Source organism: Centruroides vittatus, unplaced genomic scaffold (assembly GCF_030686945.1).
Source record: "Centruroides vittatus isolate TY-2023 unplaced genomic scaffold, ASM3068694v2 scaffold_3046, whole genome shotgun sequence".
NCBI lineage: Eukaryota > Metazoa > Arthropoda > Arachnida > Scorpiones > Buthidae > Centruroides > Centruroides vittatus.
Window position 1 is genome coordinate 1659703 of NW_027122699.1, and position 27928 is coordinate 1687630.

Here is a 27928-nt window from a genome sequence, read left to right on the forward strand (position 1 = left end):
AAGAGTGTTCGGATATTTGCTCTAATTTGATCTTTTAACTAAATATTTAAATATATTTATTAATTCTATAGGTATTAATTATTTAAATTCGGTTATAAGTATTAATTTTATTTCAAATTTGATGTGTTTTTAATATATTCATTACGGTGCCGCTGTATTAGCGAGTGTAATATTCCGAACGCTCGAGTGCACTATTCTACGCATGAAACCATTTGTAATTGATTGAAAATGTTAGAAATGGATATTTTAGATTCTTTGGAGGATTTAGGGTGAGTCGTTATTAAGTTTTAGTTTGTTTATAAGTGTTTTACTTGATTTATACGTGTGGTTAGGCGTAAACGGATACGCGATCCGACCACGTGGTTATTCACATGTAAATTGTATACATCGAGAAGCGCGTAAATAAAATATCTCGATACGACTCTAACCCAGAAACTCGTTCTCCGACATAAAACTTTGAAATTTAGAGAATACATTCTGTCTATTAAGGCTTTTTAAATATATAAGACAATGTTTACAATATTTGAATGCTGTAATATATATTATTTACTGTTCGGCAAAAAAATTTAAAAAGTGTTAAAGCAAACCAATGTGAAGTTGCATCATGCTCTGACCTTCACTTTTATCAGTGTAACTATTACAAAATATTCCAATTTTGTTGGTTATTTATTCGTTTTTTTACTAATTTTGATTCCCTTTTGGGTCAATGTTACCTTAGGTGCCAAGATGGCGGCTCGTCTCTGATTCCAGCAAGGAAACAGCGGGACGCACGTTCTAACCTAACCTAACCTAACCAATTCTAATAAATTACCATAACTATTTGCAACCAAATTATTAGAATAGGTTAGGTTAGGTTAGAACGTGCGTCCCACTGTTTTCTTGCTGGAATCAGAGACGAGCCGCCATCTTGGCACCTAAGGTAACATTAACCAAATTGTGTAAAATATGTCAATCTGTGTACATTTTTCAATAAATTGGATACACGATATTGCATTTGATGGAGTGAACGGTCGAGATAAGATTTAAACATTCCAGATTCGAAGCCAGCTTAAATACGGCAGTGTCAAATATGGGATATAGAAGTTTTTGTTTGTAGGGTTTTTCTTAAATAAAATAAACTGTGTATTTTGTTTTAAGGCATTTAAATCTATTTTCAACAGTCAAAATATATTAAGTTGTGACAATATCTTGAAATGATGTAATTTTTTTTTTTGATTGATTTCAATTTTGGTATCTCGGTAGTAACAGCTTTTATACTCCCTATAATTTAATAACAAGAACCAAAACGTGAAGTTAAAAGCAGAATTTAAAGGATGAACGAATTTGACTAGTTTTTATTTTAGTTTTTATTTCACAAAAATAATGAACAGACAAGACAGTCTTGCTGGTAGATTGGTGTTAAGATCGTCTAAAGCAGGGATGGGCAACCCGCAGCTTGCATTAATATTTTTTGCGGCCTGCGTCGCATAAAATATGAATAAATTTATCAATTTCCAGTTTAAGGAAGTGTCCGGCAAAAATTCGAATGTTATTTTCTACAACTTATGTATGTGAATAGTTTTTCCGCAATAAATTTAGTAAAAATTAAAACGAGAAACTGGCTAACAGACACGTTGAAACTAATTTAAAACTAGCAGTGATTAATATTTAACCAAATATTTTCGATATATTACATTTACATCAGTTTCAGAAGCTAAATTAAGCACACCTATGCTAATTTATAATTATATATGAATTCATAATTGTGATTTATCAGCATTTTTTTCACTTTTCTCTTGTGTGTGGTCTGCATCGGTTCAAAAGTTTTGAAATGTGGCCCTTACGTAGAAAAAGATAGCCTGTCCCTGATCTAAAGGGTTCAGTGTGATCTTAAATTGTCAACAGTTTGGTAAAAAATGAATACAGTGCACTCTTACATAATGAATAAAATGTTTTGAATTAAGTGGCATTCAGATTAGTAAGAGATCACTGTAATTAAAGTGGAGAATATTCCTAGTAGATAGTAATTTTATTATGCTAATATTACCTACATTCCAGTATGCATCGGTCTTAGCCACAGTCGATACACTGGTGAATAGTTTAATAAGCTTTTACCGGATTATCTGATAACCAAACAAGACAGAGGAAGTAAACGGTGTTATGTTGACATTTTTAGACTTATTTTGTGAACATAACTTTGGGTTAATACAGATGAGTCGTTTAAATGTTGTTAATGATATAATTGTGGAGTGAATGTATTGCTTCTTCGGGCTCATCATATCTATAGCCTGATTAGTGCAATGTATATCGATTGCTTCGCCAACGAATTCGTTGGCAAATGTCGGAACACATTTTAGCAGTGGCGTGCCATCATTGGAACTTGTGGAAGCGCCGCTTCCCTTGTATTTTCTAAAATATAAATACATATTGCGCGATTATTTTCATATTTAAATATACTTTGAATTACTTAAAATTAATATTTTATTATAACAGCATTATTCACACATATTTTATTACAGATTTCATATAGAAATCTGTAATAAAATATATGTGAAAAACAACAATAAGATCGCTATTGTACATTCGAATCTAAATTCGTGTATGCATATTCCCAATGGAAGCGCCGTATTGTCGAATACGGGACAGCTTCCAGGGCAAAAATATTTGAATGGTGTAAAGCAGCCAGTTTACAGAGCACCAACCTCTGGCGGTTTAGCCGGTGGATGCTACACGCCATAACGCTTCCGACGATTCTATCCCTTAGCCACCGGTAGGGAGCTATTTGACTAAGTGAGTTGTTTTAAGATTTTAAAAGTAAAGAATATTCAATGTTATTTTTATGTACATTTCTTTGCAAAGTTATATTTAATTATAATTTTCTTTTAATTATACTGTAATTATATTGACAGATTTTCAGACATAAAATCTTTAGAATTTTCATCACTTTTAGATGTTAATAATTTTAAATATTATGAAAAACAATTTTCCCAAGCGAGTTTTAATTCTTTAAATTAAGTAAATTTTATGGAGAATTTTTTGATTTATCTAAGTTACCTAGTGAATCGCAATATTTATATTCGTGTCCAGACTATATTAACAAATAACTCTTAGACATAAAAAGTATTATAATTAATGATGATCTGAACAAAGATATACTAAAAGAATTATATGATTTAATATCATTAATATTTACGGTACCATCTACCAGTGCGTCTGTCGAGCGCGGTTTTTCGACCACAAAGCAAATTCTTACATTGGCCAGGAACACTCGGTCGGAGGAAAAATTGTCGTCGCTAGCATTGCTTTCGATAGAAAAAGAGCTTTTAAATACGTCGATGGAGTCGACAACCAGTGACTTTTACGATAAAGAAATTAACAATGTTGCAAAAAAATTCGTCGAATAGAGTTAGTTTATAAAAAATTAAAAAACAAGTTTTTCTATCATTGTTTATATCACATCAATTTGTATTATGTATGTATTTTTTGTATTTTAGAACTAAAATACATAAATTGTTTATTTTTGTCATTTCCAGTATTTGTTTAAAATTTTTTATAGAAATGTGAGGTTCCGGACAGGTCCAAATTGTCACGAAAGATGCGAAAAATCGGTTAATTTAGAGAAAAATTTATTAGTTTAAAAAAAACAGGAAAAAATCATTTGTAGTGGGACACCCATTGTTTAGATATATCAAACTGTGACGCAGAAATTATAAATCACAGAAGGAAGTCGTCTTATGATCAGTGGAAGATCGAATTCATTTTCAATTTTGACCTTTCTGGCTCTCTAGGTAGGAATCTCGTTACGCTTAGTAACGAGGGACCAGCCACTCGAGAAGCGTGATTGAGGGAGAATGTCCAATTAAAATGGACGAAAGAAAGAACGGAGATCGATATAATCCCCGACAATCAAAGACACCTGGCACTCGGTTAACGTTCCGAATAACCAAAACGCCATGTGTCAACGTGCAAAAAAAAGCAGTTTCTCGTTTATTGTGCCAATCTGTAACCCGTGCCACTTCAGACTTAGACCGTGTCCCCGACGCCAATGGACGAAGTCTTCTTGTCCCTTACAGACTCGTCGGCGCCACTGTCTCGGGGCCACCTTCGATCGACGATCAAAGAACCACATCGACGCCAAGACGGAACGGCTGATTGTCCTAAAGCAAACTATTTTGTACATAGTGTATGTTTATTTTATGTTAAAGTAAACAGTTTTTATCAGATACTTGTCGTCTTTGTCTCCTCCGCCACCATGGACGTACGAATGGACCCTAGGCCATCACTGACGCGCATTAACCGATTGTCCCTGAAAGTCAGCTTCTTACAGAAACACAGCTTCCCTATCATCAAATATCACGGCACGCCACTGCATTTTAGTACATTGCAGTCCACCGACGTGCTGTTTGATACACATTGGAATGTACCCATTTAAAGAATATCAGCTTTATTATTACTTTTTTCTTACAATTATTCTCTCTCTTTTTTTAATTTAAAAAAATTATAAATAAAGTAGTTTTTATCAAAGATAAAGGAGGAAAAAAATGGAAATTTAGATTTGTTATTACATTTATTAGAAAAATGAAAACATTTATCTACTCCTATCATTTGATGACAAATATATTTCATGTTCAGTCTAGAATTTATTTTTAAAAAATACGAATGAGATGTGTTTATTCTGAATTACTTTTTTGTTGTCAAAAATTGTAGCTTGATAATTGCTTGATTCATTATATCAATATTTCAGTTTTGATTCTACAACTGAAAACCTGATTTCATAATAATAATTGAATGATAGAGCCTGATTAACTATTAGTGCTAGAATCTGACTAATTAATTATGCATATATTACATAATTCGGACTAAAAGTAGACAGTTAAACCATTTTTATTATATTTAATAATTATAAATATATAAATTAATGAAGACTATTCTGGAAGAAAAGATTACCTGGAGTGAAACTTAAACCTGTAACTTTTACTTACTATGTAGATACATTGCCTTTTATACTACCCAGACCATGAGATCAAAAGTTTCTGTTTAAATATATATGAAATATATATATATATATATAAGTTAATCACAATTCTATATAGAATATGTAAATATGCATTTAAATACTGAAATTTAATTTAATTTGCTTTATTCTTTAGTATTAGTATATGTATTAGTAGTAAATCTCATGAAATTGTGTAAATCATAAATCTTCTATTCTAAATACCAGAATCTTGAAAAAACTCGTACTCACTTAACCTTTATTGTCCGGTACTGCTTAACTATTTGTAAAACAAACGTTTTCGGTCTCAATCGAGGTCTGCTTCGGGATATAAGAACAATTGGGTTCCACTCTTAGAACGAACGTTTCGCTTTTAAATTATATTTGAACCTATGCACGTGTCATGCATCGTTAACGTTCTGTTGTTTTTCACATATGTAGTGCCAAGCATAGGAAAGCGCATTGCCATCTTTGGCATTTATACATATCCCTGTCCTGCTGGCTCCGTATATTTCCAGGACTTCAAGGGCTCTGATGTGGCTCTGAATTGTGTAAATATTAATATTATTAGAAAAAGTACAGAACAGCGAAGTCACTGCTTCTGTACAGATCATCTGAATATTGAAGAAGGATTGGAAACTGTTAACATTTATTATCAGATGTCAACAGTTTGAGAAAAGAAATTTATGTAAGATTTGTTAAATGACTGCACATCACCTACTTATCTTCTGGACTTTCTTGAATTTTTATTATTACAAGTTGGGTATAATTTACTCTTCTTTCTATACGTCGGCCAGTTCTATCGGTCAGGTTTGTCCACAATATGGGTAACAAGGTCAGTAGGTATCATCTATAGTGTGTTAGCGCTTCTTGTTAACGAATTGATCAATATGCATAAGTGAAAATTGGCACGAAAATCAAAAAGTGGTTGTTAATTTTCACATCTCATTTCATCCAAAACATATAAAACAAGAGATTTTATAAAAATATAAATTATCATTATTATAATAATTTTCAACATCATATGAATGTCAAATTTAAGAAATGTCAGTTGATGTTAACAGTTTTGATATTTCAATTTTATTAAAGATACAAGATGAAGATAGATGAAAATGCTCTAAAAGACTATGTCAAGGAAGGGCCAAAATGTATTGAATACACTCAGCTGGTAGAATGGTTATCTAAAGAATTACAATCATTATGTAATTTGGAAGATTCTGTAAATTCTATATTAGGTTAGTAATAAATTATAATTTTAATTTACTTATTATAATTAAATGATTTGCCTACTATAATTATAGAAACGTTTATTGTTTCATAGTCAATTAAATAATAATTTCAATTTCAGATCCAGAAGATTCTAGTTCTTTTCTTTTAGAAGCAAGTTCTTTTTTAAAAGAATTAAGTGAGTATATATAATGACAATTTTAATTATTAATCGAATAAAAGATAATTTACTGTAAAATAACATGTTGTGGTCATTTTTGACTTCGAGTAAATGATAAATATCGAGATTAAAATCTCTTTGACGATGAAATGCATTGATTCGAAACTAGAAATAACTTTAATGATGTTATATTAACAGTTTGCATTGTTATGCCACTTGATCCAGTTTTATCTGTATCGTTTGATTACATTTTCCTGAAGATATTTTGTCGGTGGTATAATAATTCCATGTGTAAATGTCGTTAGATGTTCTTACTTGGCTTGTTTTTTGCATTCGGGTTTTCTATTCCTAAAATCTAGTTTCGTCGATATTTTCAGTTTTTCTCTCATCTACTATTGACGTGTCCATACAAACTTTTTCTTCACTGTATTTTAATACGGATTGACTAGACTTGACAGCTGAGTGGCCAAGGTGATTAATGCAGTGACCTATTGCTCTGGGGACCCTGGATTGAATTTGGGTAAGTAGCTCCGGGACTTTTTTGGGATGATCCATTCCAGATATGTTGTATCTCGTTCCTCGCTACTTGGTCACCCCATTCTGTTCCTGGCCGAACCCATGACGAATATGGAGAAAGGCTCTCTTAGTGCCTGCAGGGCAGAAAGTTTTAAAAAAATTCATTATAATATTGTAAATTGAATTATTTTGTCATTGCTGGAGCTCTCTGGTGGTTCTTTAAGATATTCATAATTATTTGTTTAACTTTAATCAACAGTTTTAACTTTTGAATTGATGATAATTCATCTGTTGCATTTTTTAATTGGTCTCGATGCAGACCTTACCATTCATTTACTTGTTTATTGTCTAAAATATAATTTTTGTACACTGCCAATAAAACTATGAAAAATTCTGCAGTTTGTAAAGCTAGGAATTGCTCATCATTGTGCAACAAGAAAACTCTGTAGAAGCCAAGTTCAAGTTCAAGTTTTTTATTGCCGTACAAAGGTACAAGCTCGGTACCGCGTAAGCACAACCGGTTTGAAAATGCATTGAAAATGTGTACAACGGTAAAGTTAGAGGGATAGCGTACAAACACAGCAAACAAGATAATCGATACAAATCTGATATATACAAGGTAATGACATGTAAGACAAGACAGAAGATATGGAACACTATATACATAATGTGATATATAAAACAGTTTGATTACATTCTAGAGATCGCGTAACAAATAAGAATGACATTAAATACAAAGTATTGAATTTGGGACACAATACACAAGACAAATACTGTACATGTCAGAGGTTAAATGCATAAATGGAATCGCCTAAAAGTAATAATAATACAGTGATGAGGACATGGCTATTAGGAGGTGCTAGTTGATGTGTGGAGAGCTGCAAGTTTACAGTATTTGTTGACTAGCTGATTGAAGTAGACATAAGTGGAATGTTCGTTGATTAACTCGTTGCAACTACAGGGCCAGTCCTTTCCCCAAGAGTTGATTATAGTCTTTAAGTGCTGCCGCTCAGTGTCGAGCATTGGGCAGTCGAATATATAATGGAGTGCTCCATCCCGAGTGCCACAGAGGGAGCAAGTACTGTTCGAGTGGTTGGCAAAAATCTGCAGGAGCCGTACAATCGTGGCTGCTGTGGGAGAAGTGATAACAGATATACTGTAGCGAATGTAGGAAGGATTTACGTATCGATCGGACGCGTGCCGTGTGACACGACGTGCACGCATCAAGAAATTGTAATGAGCAAATGTGAAGCAGTTTTCCAATATTTTAATGTACATTATGATGTTGCTAAATAATTAATATAATTATAATAATTTAAAATGGTAGCATTCTTTTCGAAGGATTCTGTATTTTAATTTTTTTTAGTTGATAACTTTTTTTTTATAAGTATATTTATTTGGAAGGGAAATCACACTTAACCAATGTTAAAAACATGTATTAATAAATACAAAGTTTTGACGTCGGTTAAGTGCAATTTCTCTCCCATATATCATTCTAGGGGTGAAGCGAGTATTGTTTTTGTCTATTATAAGTATATTTATTTTAAAATTATGAAATACTATAAAGAATATTTGAATTTTATAACAGATTGTCCGTATAAATCGTTAACAGAAGGTCCGGTAAATCAGAGATTAGAGAACGAACAACAAAGATTATTACTTTTAGGTAATCACGCTTTTTATTATTGAAAAAAATTAAATTTTTATGAGTTAAAATCAGTTTAAAAAATTTAATTTGTGATAAATTTATTTTTTTTCAAATCAATTTTTTAAATTATTTCCAGATTACTTATGTACAGAATTACAAGCTGCTAGGATCGTTTCTGTTCAGAAGAATGAGAAAAAAACAGGAATGGAAATTGAAATTGTATGTGAATTTTTTTAAATTAATAATTTATGTATTAGTTAAATTAATTTCCAAATCTGGTAAATTGAGAACAATATCTCGGCATACTCCAAAATGGCAATTGTGTATGTTAAGATATTGTTCTAGTTTTCTAGATTGCAAGTTCAAATTCCATTTTTGACCTGTGTATTTACGTTTGTTAGCTTTTATGAAAATTTTCATTTGTTTGGGGAAGTATGCTTTCCCAAACAAACAATAATCTCCATTAATAGTCTAAACAAAGCATACAGTTGTCTCGTAGTTAGTGGAGTTGTACATATTTATGCTGTAAATAAACACATTTTTGTTATAAGGGTACTGCATGATCAAATAGAGTTTACTTGTTAGAAGGAGACTTGCAATGACATTGGTTAGCCAGTGTGTTACTTCCATGTTATAGTTCGGCCAGCTTAGACGTGCCCGTCGGTGGCATTTTGCCAACTCTCTTGGACTTGGAGGAGCAGTAGGTAGAAAGGGAGCTGAGCTAAAGTGTGCATTTATTAGTAGCAAATTTAGCACGAGATTTGATTTGTCTTTTTGTATTATTGTTGGCAATGAAAAAGATTTACAAACAAGCAGGCAGCAAAGTGGAGCTAAATTTTACTTCTCCAATAAAGAGTTCAAAGAAGGGCATTCCAGAAACAATGGCATTAGATAACTTTGATTGCGATGTAATTAGAATAATCCAGGTTTCTAAATTGAAGAGAAAGAAGTCCTGTCAATTCATAAATTACTGTCTGTTTTACAAGAAAACATCAATTTTCCTTAGAAGAAAGTGACATGCCACTTAAAAGTATTTTTATTCTTCCAAAAACAGTTCTCTTTCTACATGTAAATATTCCCTTTTGTATCTGAAAAAGCACTACCACCTCTGTTTTATTGATTTGGTATGCACACATTCACTTGTGTCGAGGGTTGCTGCTAAGTTGGCCAGATAATATATGTTGAAAGAAATACTTAAAAAGCAGTGGCGTGCCGTGACATTTGATGATAGGGAAGCTGTGTTTCTGTAAGAAGCCGACTTTCAGGGGCTATCAATTAATTGCGCGTCAGGGCCCGTTCGTATTCGTTCGTTCGATAAGCCAGTAAAAACCGTATACTTCTTTAAATGTATTTTTAATAGATTATCCGACGTACTTAATAAGTAAAAAAGTTCAATATAATTACCTCCGTTATTAGATTCAATAAATTTCCTATGCCCTCTAAATGCCAATTCTCGCTTTGAGAAAAAACATATAACATCTATTAATTTAGATATACCTATTAATCGTAATTATCTCGTTATAATTTTTAATATTTATTTTATATTGTCTACCAATGTTAAATTCTATTCCTCTTTGATTTCCAAATTGCTTCAATTTTACGAAAGAATCGTCATTCGTCATAAATTTTATCGTCAAAATGTCGAAATTTTTTTGTCGACGTATTTATATTTAATTTAGGCATCGGTCTTTCTCTTTTAATAATGTTTTCTTTTTCATTATATGGTCTCGAGCCAAAACTTTTTTAAATAAATTTTTGAATCACTAGCCACGATATAAGGGCTAAAATTAAAATTATCAGAAAAACTTACTTGGTAAAACAAAATGTGTGATGAATATACATGCCTAGTACAAAAAATTCTTCAATTGTATGAATATACTTTTAAAGAAACTTATAATTAAATATAACTTTGTGAAGAAACGTACATAAAAATAACAAAATATTCTTTACTTTTTAAATCTTAAAACAATCCACTTAGTGAAATAGCTCCCTACGAGTGGCTAATGAATGGAATCAGAGACGTCCTGGTAGGTGTGCTGTGTGTGCATGCCAAATCCCGAGGGTGCCGATACCGGTCAATGTCAAATGCCTCTTTTGTCGCATTACTAGTATATCTCAAAGGACGCGACAAGGTTGTTGTAGATTTTAAACGTTTCACACCATAGCTGTAAAAATCTAAATATGTTAAACTTAACAGATTGTCCGTCGTTCGTTTTCTAACTAATTGGTTTTAGGACCGAGTGTTCGCGGAAATTTCCAAAATTTACAACTTTTCGGTCACTCTCATTGAACTGGAGAAATTTCTGTCTTTATTACATCTAATATTACGAAGAGATCAGACCCCACTGTACTCGGCAGAGATTGGTTCGGTTAAGCTTTTGTTTAAGTAAAATTTCGGCTCTTTCATCAGGGTTTTATTTATGTTTCTAATTCCCTAATCGCTTAATTATTTAACTACTTCTTAAATAGAAATAAGTCGAAACCGGTTACTTTGTACTCGAATATCTGTAGTCTTGGGAAAGAAGTGGAAAGAAATTTTTATGACAACAGATACATAAATCGTAAATTTAAGGAAAATAAATTCTAGAGCTTTTTTTGTACCATTGTACGTCTCATTCATTAAATTTGGTTGTAAATGATGCAGCCAAAGTAACAGTTAATTTTTTATCACTGTACTAGAATTGTACACATTTTTTCTGCATCCCCTTACAGATGGGACATACTAAATCGTAATATCACCGGTTTAACATTGAAATCCGTAAGTAATATAAGATGGGAGAGCGGAATAAACGCAGAATAAATGTATCAAATATTTTAATGGATTGTTTTTTAAAACTCCTGTCAACTATACGGAACTATCATAAAAACATGCCAGTAAATTCCTATCGGTTGGGTTAAGTTATAAATCTAGTCTACAGTGGGCAACCCTTTTTATAAGGTGGGCCAGAATAAATTTTACGTTTTTTTCCGTGGGCCGTAGTAGTTAATTGACGCCTTCTTGTGACTCGTAATTTTTTTAGTCTGCAAATATGAAATAAATAAATAAAAAGTTAATTACTACATTTATTTCTCTTATCGTTTTCGAAAATTACAAAGAATTGGAAAAATAACTATTAATTAGTTATTTTTCGAATTTAATAATCTATTAAAGATCTCGTGGGCCGGATAGAAACTTTTCGTTAGCCATAGCTGGCCCGCAGGCCGGAGGTTGTCCGCCGTTGATCTAGTCTGCTCAGGGTAGGATTATCGAATAGGCAAAGTAGGCAAATGTCTAGGGCCCGTAAGTCGGAGGGGCCCGGCTTTAGTGCAGAAGATTTCTCTGTTTGAAAATGAGTTAAATTTAAGAAATTCGATAGGACAGAAAATGCCGTACTTAACAATTCTTTTCTTACTAAGCTCCTCTCGACTAGCCATTGCCTAAAAAAAAAAAATAAAATAAAAAGAAAAAAAAAGGTCAACAGCCTCCCGTGGGTCAGAAGTAACGCCACGGGATCTCGTGCCATCTAGATATATTCCTAGGTCCGCGCCTCGTGGTAGTACCGATGTATGGATGGTTATGATTTATTTTCTAAATCTACACCTATACGTCGCAACATTGCATATTCGATATAGCGTTCAAGTCGAGTGCGAAGATATTACAATTCAATAGTGTTTTATAAAAGAGTTAAAAAGGGTGACACTACAGTGTGACTTGGGGTGACACTACGATATCCGCACCGGGTGTCACCGATGCTAGCTACGCTAATGTCACATTATATAAGATTTGTTTAGAAGCAACTTATTTAAATGGGGCCCCAATTTAAATTTTGTCTAGGGCCCGCTAGAGGCTTAATCCGGCGCCGAGTCTGCTCATGATTCACATAATCGGGCAAGGGTGGCCGAATATCTAGCAGGCGGCTAACAGTCCACAACCACTCCGGGATATAAAGTCGGACTCTTTACGCGTGTGTCGCTTCTACCAGCTAAACCGGGTGAGGTTGGTGCTCTGTAAACCGCATGTGACAATGCCTATATGATCTGGCTGATTGGAAACTGACCCGGTTTCGACACTCCTTCCGCCACCGAATCATTCGAATATACAATAGCAATCTTATCGTTTTTTTCACATGTAGTATAGAAATTTGCAAAAGATACATAATGCAGTTATAATAAAATATTAATTTTAATTAATGCAAAGTACGTTAAAATATGAAAATTTATATTTTATAAAATACAAGGGAAGGTCGTTGGAAGGTGGAATCGGCGCTTCCATCGCTTCCAATGACGGCATGCCACTGTTAAAAAGTCTCAAATAATTATTTACTAAGACTCTAGGGATAACATTTAAAACTCGAAATAAGCAAATAAATAAATAAAAATACTCACTATTATTGTGACCAATGCAACAAATCATTCAGGCATCATCAAGTTTACTCCATGCATTACATAAACATTGAAAAAAAGATAGCCTAGAATGATATTTGTGATACTTAACGAAATTAAGTATTCTTTCTTTTGTGGATTGATAGAGAATATGATTTTTGTGCCATGTTTTCAATACAAAATTGGATTGTGTTGACATTTGACAGATGCAGATTTGATACTTTGAATTATTCAAAAAGTTGCACTTGTGGCATTCACAAAATTTTATAAAATAATTTGTCTAGATTCCCCATTACATTAAAGTTTTGTTGATTTAAAACAGGGTTACTTAAATTGTGGGTTGTGACCCCAAAGGGGATTGCATAACCAAATGTGGGGGTTGTGAAAATTTGACGACGGTAAAATTTTGTACTACATATTTATACGGAGCGGGATTTTCGGCATTGAAAATTATACAATCGGAATGTCGGTCGACTCTGAAAAATGTCAAAAATATCCTACATCCTTCGGTATCAAATATTAAACTAAGATTTAATTTTTTATGTAAAAATAAATGAGCATATATACCTCATTAGCATGCAGATTTGCTTTTGTCTCTAAAATGATAAAATAATACGTATATCAAAAAATTGTTTTATGAATTTTTATCGGTAAGTCATTTTATTTGTATACCTATTTTATATATCTATATACAGTGAAATGTTGGTATAACGAATGCCAGTTTAACAAAATTTTCAGTATAACGAATATATCTCGAATCCCCTACCAATTTCCTATTCTCAATGCAAAAATGTTTCAGTTTAACGAATACCATTATAACGAAAATTCCAGTTTAACATAATAAAAATTCTGGCCATTACAAAAGAATAGTTTCATTCTAATGGAATCTATAAATGCATAAATCATTCAGTATTAGTAAATGATGAATATTATGTCTAACAGTCTGGCAACAGTAATTTTAATGTCTAGTTAAACTGGAAACACTAATTTTAATCCTTAGTTATGGTTTTGTTTTGATGTTATCACTCTAGTTTATTTCTTTTTAAGTTTACGAGAAAAAATAGAGATAAACAAAAGCAGTTTTCTTTGGAAGAAAATAATAAAATATTAGATAAAGTGCAAAAAGGAATTAAACAAAAAGATGTACAGTACCTGACATCCTACTAGAATGCTGTGTCACGCTACTGGATTTTATTAAAAAAACTTTGATTACAGAAACAATACACACAAAAATTAGACTTCTTTTACCAGAAAATAACTTCTTCAAACAGAAATACAAGACTAGACAAAAGTAAATTTTTCCCTTCTATATGAACTGTGGCAATTTTACTTACAAACCAGTCAATGTTCTTGTATACGGTCTTAATAAAATTCTACATCGTTTAGCAATGGCTGCCATTGTCGACATAGAAGAATTTATTCTAGTTTAATCGTGTAAGAAACCAAGTCTAATCATATTTCTAATTGTGTAATCAAGCCAGATTTGTTATCTGGTTACATTTTGGCTAATTAAATATACAAATGATACATAATTTGGACTAAAGGTAGATGACTAAGTTGCCATCATGTATTAAATTTAATAATTAGCCATACTTGAACCTGTAACTCCTGTTACCATGCAATACATTACCGGTTATACTATCCGGATCTCCAGTTCTTAATTGGTCTGAAAAGAAGATTGGAAAAAGGTCCAGGTAGCATAATTGGTAGAGTAGCTTGTGTGAAGTTTTGTTTTATAATATATGTAGATTAGCTTTATATATAAATAGTTTAAAATATTATTTTTATGAAGATTAAATTAACAAAAAGAATTATTAATTGTGTTAATGATATAAATAATTTAGGAAAGCAACACGGCGTCCGATCTGAAGACCATTGTTGATATATTCGACGTAAATTTGCCCATAGAAAATATTAATAATCAAGAACTCTTTGACAATTTAGAAATTAAGGTGAGATATTAAAATATAAAGCATTTTAGAAAAACAAGTTATTTTTTAACATACGAATTGAAAATTGAATAATAGGTAAAAGAGTGTTTATCGAGAATTGACAAGGACAGTCTCAGCGTTTCTCTATTAAACGACGAACTAACGAGGGATCAGTGGTTGAAATTGCAAGATTTGCAAGAAGAACTGCACGAGGAGTTTTATACAAGGCGCGAAATGTTGTTAAAAAGATTAGATGTCACCGTCCAGTCCTGTAAATGGGGCGAAAGATTAAAGGTAAGCTACTTTTTCTATTGATATTTTGTTGCTTTCATTTTGTTTTCTGAAAAATGTTTTGACAATAAAACATGTTAAAACGTCGTTTCTGACTTGCCGATCTCAATTCATATCTCGGTTTAGGATATTAATTACAATTCTTAATCAAATTAAAATTTCTATTTGGAATTTAATTTGGATCCTTCAATAGATGCATTTAATGGCTTTTAACATCAATTATTCTTTATTTTCAAGCCATAACTGTTCAAATTTCATATAAAGTTTGTTAAATGATAATGAAATATTTTAGTACATTACACTGCAAAACACCGGAATGTGTAAAATACTGCACTCTTAGAACCTATAACTGGTGTGATATAAAAAAACAAAGGATGCTGATCACCACAAACGTTTTTGAACTGTTGGCAGTTCTTCCTCAGGTGCGAGACCGAATTACTGATGGGACACAGTGAACAGTTAAAGGAAATTCGAGAAACAATTATAAGGTGTTACATGAGACGCATGTGTGTTCGTCTAGTTGACCTACCATGACCCTAAAGTTTGGAGTCCATCGACGCCTGTCATGCTGTCGACAGAACCAACTCATCCTTAAAATTAATGCAGTTCTCATTGAAGGACGATTTGTAGATTTGAATGGCCTCAAGCCCACTTAAGGTGGCTTGAGGCCATTCAAATCTTAAGGTGTTTGTTGTGTGATGTAGTGTGTACGAGTTTTGCCCGGTGGAAGGCTGCCACAATGTCCGGGTCGGTGGCGAGGGCGGAAGTGTTTCTCTGATGACGTATATGTCCGCTATATGTTCCTGCACTCTGACTTCCAAGGAGCGTTTTGTGGATCCGATGTAAATGAGGTTCCTATCAAACCTGTTATCCCTAATGGGAATACTATTTACTTTAGGGAGTCTGTTCTGTATGGGGGGGTCTTTTCCATTACGAAGGATGTTAAAGATGGTAGGACATCTCCTGTATGCGATCTGAATACCTCTTTTCTTGGGTATCTCGAGATATATGGCACTAGAGATCGCTACTTACAACATATGTCAAATTTAAGATACATCATATTTTCAGAGAAACTAAAACCTGAAAAAGATGCATCTGAATTTACATTCAGCAAATACAGTAAATATTAAGATTCAAAGTTAAACAAATAATTTGAATTTTGTTTTATTTGAGATAATTTTATTCAGTAAAACCTGCAAAAGTCAGAACCCAAGTAAGGCCAAAACCTTCCAGAGCTGGAAAATTTAAATATTTTTCAGTAAAACAATTACATTAACCTAAATGTCATAAAAGAGCTTCTTGTCTCGAAAATTGTTGAAACTAATATCTCAAATACTATAGTAGAGATAACAGAGACTTATCACACTGCTACTGGTAACATCAAAATGACACTTCTATCATCAGTTGTTGCATTCTTATGAAAGAAGTGTCATTTTGATGTTACCAGTAGCAGTGTGATAAGTCTCTGTTATTTCTACTATAGTATTTTAGATATTAATTTCAACTAATAAGAGTTCTATGAAAGCCAGAGTCTGTGAGATGTGGATGGAATTAAAGAAATTGTGCTACTACAACCTAAATATAGCAGAAGTATAGATGCAAAAGCCAGAAACTTTTGCATTCTGCATTTTTACATTACAATAAAATTAATAAGAAAATAAGCTTAACAGTCTCTCCCAATTATAACAAGTGAATGTAAAAAAATGAAAGAGGAAAGCTATACTAACAATATATGGAATAGAATTAACCGAAGTTAGTTTTTATGAGATAGATGAAGGGGAGAAATCACACACGGATACTAAACACACCCACATTCTGTCTAAGGTGTATTCATCACTTTCATTTATTATTGAAAGCTTATTTCCTGGGATGTAATAATTGTTCTAGAAATCTGATTTATCTTTCAAAATCAGTCGATTCCCATTATACTTCCGTTTTTCTGTTTATATTAAGGAAAATTTTGATTGAGGCCCATTGATATTGGATTGTTTTATTAAAAAGTGAACTCGACCCACTTATTTATATGTAAAGTCTGTACAATATATGCAGACATCTCTAACAAATGTAAATTTTAATTAAATTAATAGTGTCTTGCACCTGTACATCATACTTTTTCTCTTAGCAATAGAGTTGTGCCAGTCATCTATCTAGCTCTTTTCGGGGAAAATTTTTGAATTGAAATAATATGACTTTCAATTTGCATCGCAAGTTCCTACATAATTAAACGGGGGTTCCTGCCCCTAAGCTTTCCGTATCTCGTCTCGGCTTTTGTCTATCCGACTCCGTTCTCGAGATTAAGAAAGGACGGACGGACGGATGACAGTGGGAATTTATAGGTCTACAATTTTTTCAAATTGCAGCACAAAAATAATTATTTTTTTCACTCACTCCCATAAAAGCATAAAGAAATGTTTTTGGAGTATCTGTGTAGGCTAGTGGTAAGACTACATCCCATCAAAGGCAAACCTGTGACCGTGAAAAAACAAAGCAGTCCCGTCGAGTTCCAGCTGTTTTGCAAGTTTTACCGTATATTATACGGTGCAGGTATTTGTAATATTTTTTATTTCTCAATTTCTAGAGTGCACTTTTGGCAATAAAATGAATTAATTTTGAGTGTTTGGATTATCAAAATTGAAGCGGGAAGTATAATAAAAGTTATTTTTCAAATATTTAAGAATAATAACTTTATTTCAAATTAATTAAGTTGAAAATAATGTTTTTTACAAAAAGTTGTCAGTTTTGTTTGACGAAACTAACAAAAATAATAGTTTTATGGGCCTTCTTTGGCCTTTCTTATCCATCAAATTAAGATTTGGATTGTTGGGGATTTAAATTACCAGAATATACTCAAATCAGTTTAGAATATGTAAGACACAATGTGTAGAAACACGATCTCTAAAGATTCTATAATATTAAAAATATAAAAGTTCTTTGTAATCTTTGACAGAGTGAGACTGGATTCACAGACCTGGTTTTGGTGTCATCTGATGGTTGTCACAATGACAAAAACTGCCCGCTACCATTTTGCCAGCCTGCAAGACCGGTATGTCCGAGTCGACTCTTCTGACGATTTGCCAATTGAAATAGGTCTCTAACCATATCGTGTTAAACGTGACACTAAAGATACAAATCAAACATCTACAAAGTACAAATGCAATAATGCAATCTTAATTTTACAATCAGTGTTTTATGTAGTTTTTTGGACATTTATGGTCTATGATGGACATCTTAAATTAATAAATAGATGATTTTACATCAAAAAAATCAACAAAATGTTATTTTTCTTAAATTATTGTTAACTTGAATGGATTGGAACATACTAGCAGTGCCGTAACTAGGGCGGTGCCGGCGTTGCCCAGGCACAGGGTGTAGACCTTGGGGGGGGCATGCAGAAATGACTTGGACCAAGTTTTGGGGCGTAGTCACATATGCTCGCACCGGGCGCATAAAAAGCTAGTTACGGCGCTGCATACTAGTATACATAAACTTTCTTATTAGTTAAAGAAAGTGTCCATTTCTGGTGTCAGACAGATAAGTGAACAGTTTTGTCTTTTTGCAGGTTTGACTGGTCGACTCAATGGCATTTTAAGTCATCAAAACCAGATCTAACGGTTCTCTTGTGAATTTGTCATTATTTATAAAATTTCACTTTTCAGACGAAACAATGGAAACAAATTTCAACATTATTATATAATTTATTTAGTAGTTAAATATTTACATACAAAATAATGTATATAATATTTTTTTTGTAATTATAATGAATTAAATTTGTTATTGCAGCATAACTTATATAATTATGATATGTTGTGTAATAGAAAACTGAATGAAATGTTTTAGGGTAAAGAAGATCAGATCGAAAAAGTGTTCTTTCCTTTGAGAAAGCCGTTATGCATCAAACCTTCCGTGCATATTTCCGACGTATTAATTGCAAGAGAAGGTAAGATTAGTTCCCAGACATAAATTAAACTTATTAAATTTTCAAAGACGATAAAGGAAAGCTATGGCAACGAACTTGAACCTCTTTGTCCTTTTGAGATCGTAGCATTAAGAGAATTGATACCGGATGGAGATTTAAATCCATTGTCAGAAATGATGGAATTTGAATCTTTTTTCTGAAAATTACAGCTTGGGATGATTCTTTGTATTACGGAGATTAAAGTCTCTCTCTAGAATTATCTTGTACTATTTTACATTTGCTTGATTTGTCTGTAATAAAACACTTTGATGTAGATGCAATTTAATCTTAAATTGCTTATTTTATTTATATATATAAGTTAGGCTATTCTAGAAGCACAGTGGCCAAATCACAGCTTGCGAGCGACATGTGGCTCTTCTATATCTTTACTGCAGTTTCCATATATTTATACAATTTCTGTTTACAAACTTGGTATATGTGGTTTAAATGCTTCTTGTCCTGACTGTATTGATGTCGTCTATGTGAGCATAAAATTGCTATAACAAACTTATCATACAGGAAACAGCAAAATGGTATAAAAATTTAAGCCTATTTTTATACCATTTTGCTGTTTCCTGTATGATAAGTCTGTTATAGCAATTTTATGCTCACATGGAAGACATTGGTACATACTATTTACACATATTTAATGTTTTTGTAAGTTTTCTGAATACAGTGGAACCTCGCTTAACGAGTATTTCGCATAACGAGCAAAACAATTTGTAAAATTTTGCCTCACTTAACGAGCAATATTTCGCATAACGAGTGACGAGGAGAGGGGAAGTCCCGAATTGTGCGCATGCAGCATGTTCCATCACTCTGTGTTTAGCACTCGTTCCGCTAGCATCTTAGTGTCACTTGTGATCAATATTTTTCCAAACTTGCATTCACACATATTATTTATAAACATCAACAACCATAGCCCTTTATATAATAAACACGCCAAACGATACGCCAGATTCTTGGGTCATTAAATTTAATGACCGGTTCCAAGTTAAATTTTAGAAATGTCCGAATTAAAAATTAACTATTTATAATTATTAAATTTAATACGAGATGGAAACATAACTGCCTACCTCTAGTCAAATTAACTTCTAATATTCAATTATAGTATTTACATAACCCAAGAATTTGGCATATCATTTGGAGTGTTTATCAAACATATTAGCTATGATTTTTTTTTTTTTTGTTTCTGCAAATTGAATTCTCATTCCAGGTTGGTTCATTCGTGCTAGAAAAAATGATGATGATGATGATTCACGCTTCTTAACAGTGTTTATTGTACAATTTTTTTGAATAAACGTTACACATAAATCATTTGATCATTTTTTCGGCTTGAAATGCATTATCATATTTTACATTAATTTCTATGGGAAAAATTGTTTCACATTACGAGTAAGGCTCTCAAATGAATTATGCTCGTTAAGCGAGGTTCCACTGTATTATATTATGTAATTCACAACTTAACATTGAACAGGCAACTGAAAGCTTAGGATACGTTTGTAAAGTTGAAGGAGTTAAATGATTGTTTATCTAGTCAATCAGCCCATCAAGTACAGTAAAATAAAGTAACCATAATAATTATATTATGTTTAGTTAAAATACTGTAAATAGATGATGTGGCTCTCCATTAAGCATTCCAATAGAACAACGTTTCTCAACCGGGGGGTTGCGAAACAATAATGAAATCATTTTATGAGAAAAAAATCATTTATTATAAACTTATAAACATTTTACTTACAATAAGTACACACGTAAAGAAAAGAAATTAATGTGATGGTTGCATTTGTTTTTCATTTAAAATTTTCTCCATACGTGGATCTACGTTAGAAACACACAAAAGCAAATTGTTTTCTTAATTGGTTATTATTCCTTTGAGTAGGGGGTCGCAAAATATTAATTTTATTTATATTTACTATTTGGGGGGTCGCAGAGCTAAGAGGGTTGAGAATCGCTGCAATAGAGGATGTGATCCCGTGTACGACTGCTATTGTGACAAGGTTTGGCCACACTAATTCTAGAATATTTCCAAATTGCTAAGTTATGTTAAATTAATTTGACATAATTTGTAAACATTATGCTAGAACTCATTAGGAACACGACAAAGTATTTTGGCGGAGTCGACCGTTATCTTGAGATTCTTATCTGCTTCGACATGCAAAACCGATTAAAAAATTTCTTCTGGCAGCAACACAATAAAAATACGTATCATTGATAAAACTTCAAGACTTTATTTTGAAGCTACAAGATAAAGGTTGTGTTTATTGAAAGACCGTTACATTCCCGAGGTATGAAAAAGGACGACGAAGTGGAAAGATACATTTCGTGTTATTTTAGTGTTTCTTTTATTTTTATGAGCTTTAATTTATATTTATTATCTTGGAGTTTCTATCAATAAATAATTGAAGAGTCTAGTTTTAGATGATTTTAATATTTAGATGACTACTAATAAAATGTCAAAAATTGTTGTAAGGAAGTTTCGTTTTAAAGTTTGTATTCATCATTTGATAAAAATTGCTATTATTTTACATTAATCGACTTTGCATCTTGAACAATATTGTTAATTTTTTTTTTGCTGTTTAGTTTTTGGCTCTTGTTAGTTATAAAATAATATTTTTCTAAATTATGCTGTTTTTTAATCTTTAAATAACAAGGCATAAATCAAAATAAAGTTTATCAATCTTATGTAGGTTTTGCACTTAAGTGAGAAATTCATTACCAACATTTTTGGTCTAAAGCTAAGACAGTCTTTATGTAGATTTTATCAAGATTGAATCTTTCTGGTACTGGCATTCTAGATTAGAATGTATGGAAGAATGTCTGATGTATTCAAATTCAAACGTTTTTCTTTTTATATTTTTCTTAACTATCCAATGGAATGCCATATTAGAAGATTAATTTAATAGAATGGCGAGGCCAGCTGCAACATATAAGAAAAACAGTTCTTAAGAGCAGGACAGGCCATATTCCACCTATCATTATAATAGGCAATGCATTGTGAATAGATGCACTCCATTGGATATTTAGGAAAAATTTAAAGAGAAAAACGTTTGAATTTGAGTACGTCGTAGATTCTTCCATACATTCTAATCTAGAACTCCGATACCGGAAAGATTCGCTTTTTGGTAAAATCTACCCGAATAAGGTCTTAGGTGTAGACTGAAAACATTAGTAATGAATTTCTCACTTACATGCAAAGCTTACGTAAGATTGATGAACTTTATTCTATCCTTGTTAATATAAATCACAAAATAATGTGAAAGAAGATACATAAAAGATGCTATATTGTTATAAATCAGTCTGTAGGAAACTGTTTATAGAGCATTCTTGTAGCAGCTTCTCATACAAATGCTTAACAGGGAATTAGTAGAAGACTTTATAGAGCAGAATAATAGTTTATGGCTATGATACATGGCAGTTGGTATCATCTTCAAATAGATATTTTTTAAAAATTTGCATTTGCAAGTTTATAACCTCATTCAGTCAGTAATAAAGAAGATAGAAATTAGGCTAATTTATTTGGGATACTTTAATATATTAATACATTCATATCTACTAATTGGGAACTATTAGATTATAAATCTTTGAATATTTCTTTTTATAATAAATGAAGAAATTTGTTAAGCTATATATAATAAATTTTCTTTTATTAACAATACAGATTGTGCCACAATTCAGAAGACGAGTTCTACGGAAGTTACAAAGAACGCAAAGAATCAGGTTTACAAGCACATGATTGGTTTTGTAAGTAAATGACCGTTATATTTTTTGAAAAGATAATGCGGGCCATTCCTCTGAAACATCCCTAGTTTTATGGATTAATTTTGGGAAATGTGAGAGTGGTACTGTAGACAATAGTAATAGAGAGTGTGTCTGAAAAAGTTAGTTACTACATTAAATCGGTGCATTTTTACATATATTACCGACATATATATGGCCTAAATTTGATTTTAGCCCCCATCTAAGCCATCGTGTAAGGAATTATGCCCTCGAACGTGGGATTCTGACATCTAGGACTTCTGTAGCATACACACAATCCTTGACAAAAAGTTAAAAGAGATGATGACGGGCGATTGAGAAATCTGTCCTATCGCCCGGTTTACAATGGTTCCAACGCCCATTGTAACGACCATGTTGCAATGGAGGTCCAGATTGCCGCCACGTGGTAGTGGCGCACAAAACTTGGAATATTGACCAACATTCTCTAACGCATCATTTTATTCACATATTTGAACAAATGGATTTTACAGAACAGTTTAAAACTAGGGTCATTTGAGGAGAACACCCTATACAATACAATAAGAAAAAAGATTTAAAATTATATATTTATCATACATAAGATGCTCAAAATGCAGTATTTCTGTATTAAAAGAAGGTAGTAAAAAATGCAATGTTTTATGGAACGAATCATTAGTACTAGCATTTATAATAGATGAAAACAAATTAAAAATTCTGATGAATACAATGAAACTAACAGCCTATTTTAAACAATTTGCACTTTAAAAATTTGAAATTTGTTTAAGAACCAAAAATGGGGACTTTGTAAGTTAGAAATTTTAATCAAACAAATTTGTACAGTACATGCAAATGTGATAAAAGAATGGAAGTAAAATTAAGTAATGCGACTTTTGGTATTGAAAATAGTAAACAAAAAACATTACTTTGAAGTTCTTTTGCTATGTAATATCTTTGGAAACAGTAAAAGAGTATTCTGTTATAAAATAACAAAAGTGCTTGAATGACAACATTTTTGCATTTGCTTTATTTTAATGTTAGAAGCTAACTTATTAATTACTGTATTTTTAAATTCTAATTTATAATGTGTTGGTTCCCTTTTAAAACTCAAAAATATTTTAATCAAGTAGTTATTTTTATTATTTAAAAATTTTTTTAAATCAAACAAAACACAACCTTGTCATATTTTCCAGACTGTGTCGAGACTAGAAATTAATTAATTTATTACGTAACTTGGATGTTTTTGCTCTTTCCGTTCTGTGGACACTAATACCTAATACAGATTCGGCCAAGCCTACGGTGGAGGCAGATGGGTGGAGAAGGACGGGGGCCTCATATATCTGGAGCAGACTGTCTCCCTTAAAAATTTCTGGGGAGTTGCTTGCCTGGATTTGATTCCGGTTTCCCCAAACTAGTAGGCTGATGCCTTAATCGTCTTGGCTGTCGGGCCTTCGTATAAGTATGACTAGAAATAGATTGATAATAGATTGAATATCCATTTTGTAGATATAACTATATAGTCATACAGATCATTAGATCATTCACTATACAAATTAGGGATATCTTATATCAACTGTCCGTGGTTTTCGGCCGATTACAAGCTTTATCCTGGTATTGTGTGTGATATATGTATTTTTTATTTTTATACAAGATATATATATATATATATATACAAAGACACACACATACACACATACATACAATAACAATAAAGTTTGTTGTCACCTAAGAGCCACGAGAAGCCCATAGATATAAGACATTTTGCAACTATTTTAATAATTAGAATTAATTTTAATTAATATCTTTTGAAACATTTAGAAGAAAAAACTGATCCAAATTGGGATTTAAATTCATAACTCATAGATTGTGTGGATGGTAGTTGATCATTTACTTGATTTAAAGTATGATTAAGATGATTTGGATTATATATTTAAAATTATTTTATTATTATTATTAATTAATTAAATTATAGATTTTACTAGGGGGCTTTCTCCCTGGCTTGCTTCACTTGTATGCTCTATAGGCTCAATCGTTCAAAAACTTTTGTAACAATTCATTGATTCCTGGTGCTGCAATTTCTATTTATTTTTTTCACAGTGATTTTAAGCTAAGTATTTTACATACTGTATAAGAGTTGATATAGAAAAAATTTAAGATCATATATAAATCATTTCTAGACAAATCTTTTTCCTCTTCTAATCCTCTTTGCACTTAAAGTACTAAGAAGCTTGTCGTACATTTAGTCAGACTACATGTGGATGGCATATGTCGAGAGACGAGACCGGCATGCTTAGTCCGACTTCCTGGTACCCGAGGTTTGACTTCGGACTCGAACTTGGGTCTGGAGCCTTTTTGACCTCGGCCATCCAATTCACTGTTGGTAGAATCGACTCAATTTATTTGGAATTTGGGTAAAAAAAGATTATAAAAGTGTTATCACTTTAAAATAGATTATCTTTTTTAACATAGAATTGATTCAGTTTCAATTTGAATAGCCAAACTTTTTTAATATTTAATTGCCCGTGGTATTGTACAAATCATTTTGTCTTAACACTATACTACATATTATAATAGATTCTTATTTTTATTGTAATTCTTAAATATCGCAACTCAACAAATTCTTACTGTGATGATTCTAATTAGTTCACTAAAAATTGCCATTAAACAAACCATTGTTATCGCTCAAATTTAGTGGCCGAGCATAAAATAACCACCAAACACACTAGTCGGTTGTAAATTCGTACCCGACTAATGGGTCGACTGTGTGAATTTTCTGGCTTTCTTCATGAACTGAAATGGTCAGTGATAAAAAGTATTGTCATTTAAATTGATCATTCATAAATCATAATGAAAAGTTTACAGTTATAAAACTGTGTTGTTATAAAGTTGAGCCTACTGCATATAAACTGCAATATATCTTGCTGAATTTGCATAATTTGTAAAGCTTCTTACAAATTGCATATCAATACATTTATTTTACCATAAACTAAGATAAATAAATACATTAAAATAGGTACCGGACAGAGGAGGAAGACCCGACGAACAGTATGCTGCCAGGGATATGCCTAATTGGAAGAAGAGAACCGAAGGCCCGGCAGGAAGTATGTTGTTGTTACTTTGTATTAGAAATTACATTCCTGTCAAGAAAGCTATTGTTTAATATGCACAAGAATTAATCAGATAGTATATTTGAAGTAGCCATAAATCAAAACAGAGATTTTAGTAGAATAAATTGAAATATAAACATTTGATAACCTGATTTTTAGCTGAGACCAAACAATCTACTGGATTATATTGGGCTATAATATGGCTACTATTTAATAATTAAATCTTAAGTAATTTTGCCTAAAGGTAGGTGTTAGTCACTATCTCTGATAAATTTAATAGCCTGTTACAAGTTGTGCCATGAATTAACAGCAACAGCGTATCGAAATGTATAGCATTTCTGTGCATTTTCAACTATATCTATCTTCAAACTATTGGTGGCTATTCACAGCCAAGACTCTTCAGTATGCCCACACAAATCACATTACTCCTCATACTTCTACACAAAATAATATTCCAAGTGGTCAGCACGTTAGTGTTACAGTTTTACTCATTTTGTGCACGTGTTCTAAATCATGCGACCGCAAACATGAGATTCCCCATACATATAAGCACATCTGAAATTTCAATGATTTTATCACCTTGAGTAGTAGGACTTACTTTCTGATTCATCTGTGCATTGTCGATACAATAGAATCTTGGCTTTTCAGAACCTCTATTTAGACATTTACTTTTGTTAAATGTTTCATTGCACAAAACATGGACTGCATTCTCGTATCTTGTGCCGTAATGTACGAGTTCGAGATTCCGGACAGTCGAGATTCTAATGCAACATTAAAAATTGTTAGATACAAAAGAATTAATAATTTATTACTTTTTTAGATAGGGAAAGAGGCGGCAGAAGAGGCGCATGGTCTGCCAAAGGAGGAAAGTTTGGAAAAAACAAGAGGCACGCGTTCGATGCCGCAGGTTCTTATGGAAATTAAATTATATATTTTATACACTTAGTGAATTTGACTTCGTACACTTGCTACATACAAATATTAAGTATGTACTTAACATATTAAAATATAAAGAAAACATTTTAATATGTAAGTATTTTTAAAATGAATTTGTTAAGTAAACAAATTTAAATTATTAGTTTTTTCATTATAAATTTTATTTAAATAATTCTAATATACCAGAGTGATTAATCTATAATTCAATGATTAATTTTAAAAATATCAGTTGGTAAACATGTCTGTAATTATGAAAATTTTATTTATATTAATTTAATTTATTGATAAATACTTCCAAAGAAAATAATAAACCCAAAATGTATGATTTTATATTTGTTCGACGACAGAATTATTCTAACAATTAGTAAAACAACATATCGAGACCGTCGAAACTGTCATTTAATGATTTTCATGCCGATTATAAATATATTTAAGATGTGAATGAGTTTTAATTAATTGTAAATTGTTTTACATCAAAATTTACGAAAACGTAATTCTTAAAATTGTATTTAATTCAAATTTTTAAAGCAATTTTGATAGCAAACACTGAATTATAGACATAATGCTTTTGTATATTTTTGAAATTTGCTTCACCCAAATTATGTAAACTTGACATTCTACATTAAGAATCACATTTCAGTAGTTAAACAATGATTAAATGTATCCAAAAATTACAAAACATCTTCCTTAATGTCTTACCATTTTTAAAATGGATTCTTCTAGTGTAAGATAGTTGACAGGTGACAGATTTGACTTGGCAATTATCTTGATTTCATACTGCTGTATCACTATTTTTATTGTTTATTTTGAAGTATACCCGTGAAATTTTTCATCCAGAATAAATCTCAAGAATTTGACAAATGCAAATGATATACTTTATGATTGTTCCTTGTCAACAAAGATGGTAAATTTCACTTAGACGGCTGTAGAGAAATGTCCAACCGATAGCCAATGCTCTGGTTTTATGTCAAATGATTTTTTGTGTCTTAATTATATTTTTATGTAAATGTTTTTGAAAGGAAAGAACTTATAAATTTTTGTTATTTGAAAGGTCATGTAAAGATCTTTAATAAAAAAAATAAAAATAA

The 27928-nt window shown here is 31.8% G+C and overlaps 1 protein-coding gene across 1 annotated transcript; it reads left to right on the plus strand.

Moving 5' to 3' along the window:
* The first annotated feature begins 77 nt into the window (after positions 1 to 77).
* LOC136988109 (protein FAM98A-like) lies at positions 78 to 27928 on the plus strand. The gene is made up of 11 exons (XM_067285930.1): positions 78 to 269; positions 6062 to 6207; positions 6321 to 6377; positions 8464 to 8541; positions 8660 to 8742; positions 14730 to 14837; positions 14913 to 15110; positions 18945 to 19044; positions 22724 to 22806; positions 25811 to 25898; positions 26725 to 27928. The coding sequence occupies exons 1-11, from the start codon at positions 229 to 231 to the stop codon at positions 26826 to 26828; spliced, it is 1086 nt and encodes a 361-aa protein (XP_067142031.1). The 5' UTR covers positions 78 to 228; the 3' UTR covers positions 26829 to 27928.

Coding starts and splice junctions, on each gene's coding strand:
- LOC136988109 (XM_067285930.1), top strand. CDS start 229: ATGTTAGAAATGGATATTTTAGATTCTTTGGAGGATTTAGG. Junction 6,378..8,463: donor TTCTTTTTTAAAAGAATTAA/GTGAGTATATAT, acceptor ATTTTATAACAG/ATTGTCCGTATAAATCGTTA. Junction 14,838..14,912: donor TTGACAATTTAGAAATTAAG/GTGAGATATTAA, acceptor ATTGAATAATAG/GTAAAAGAGTGTTTATCGAG.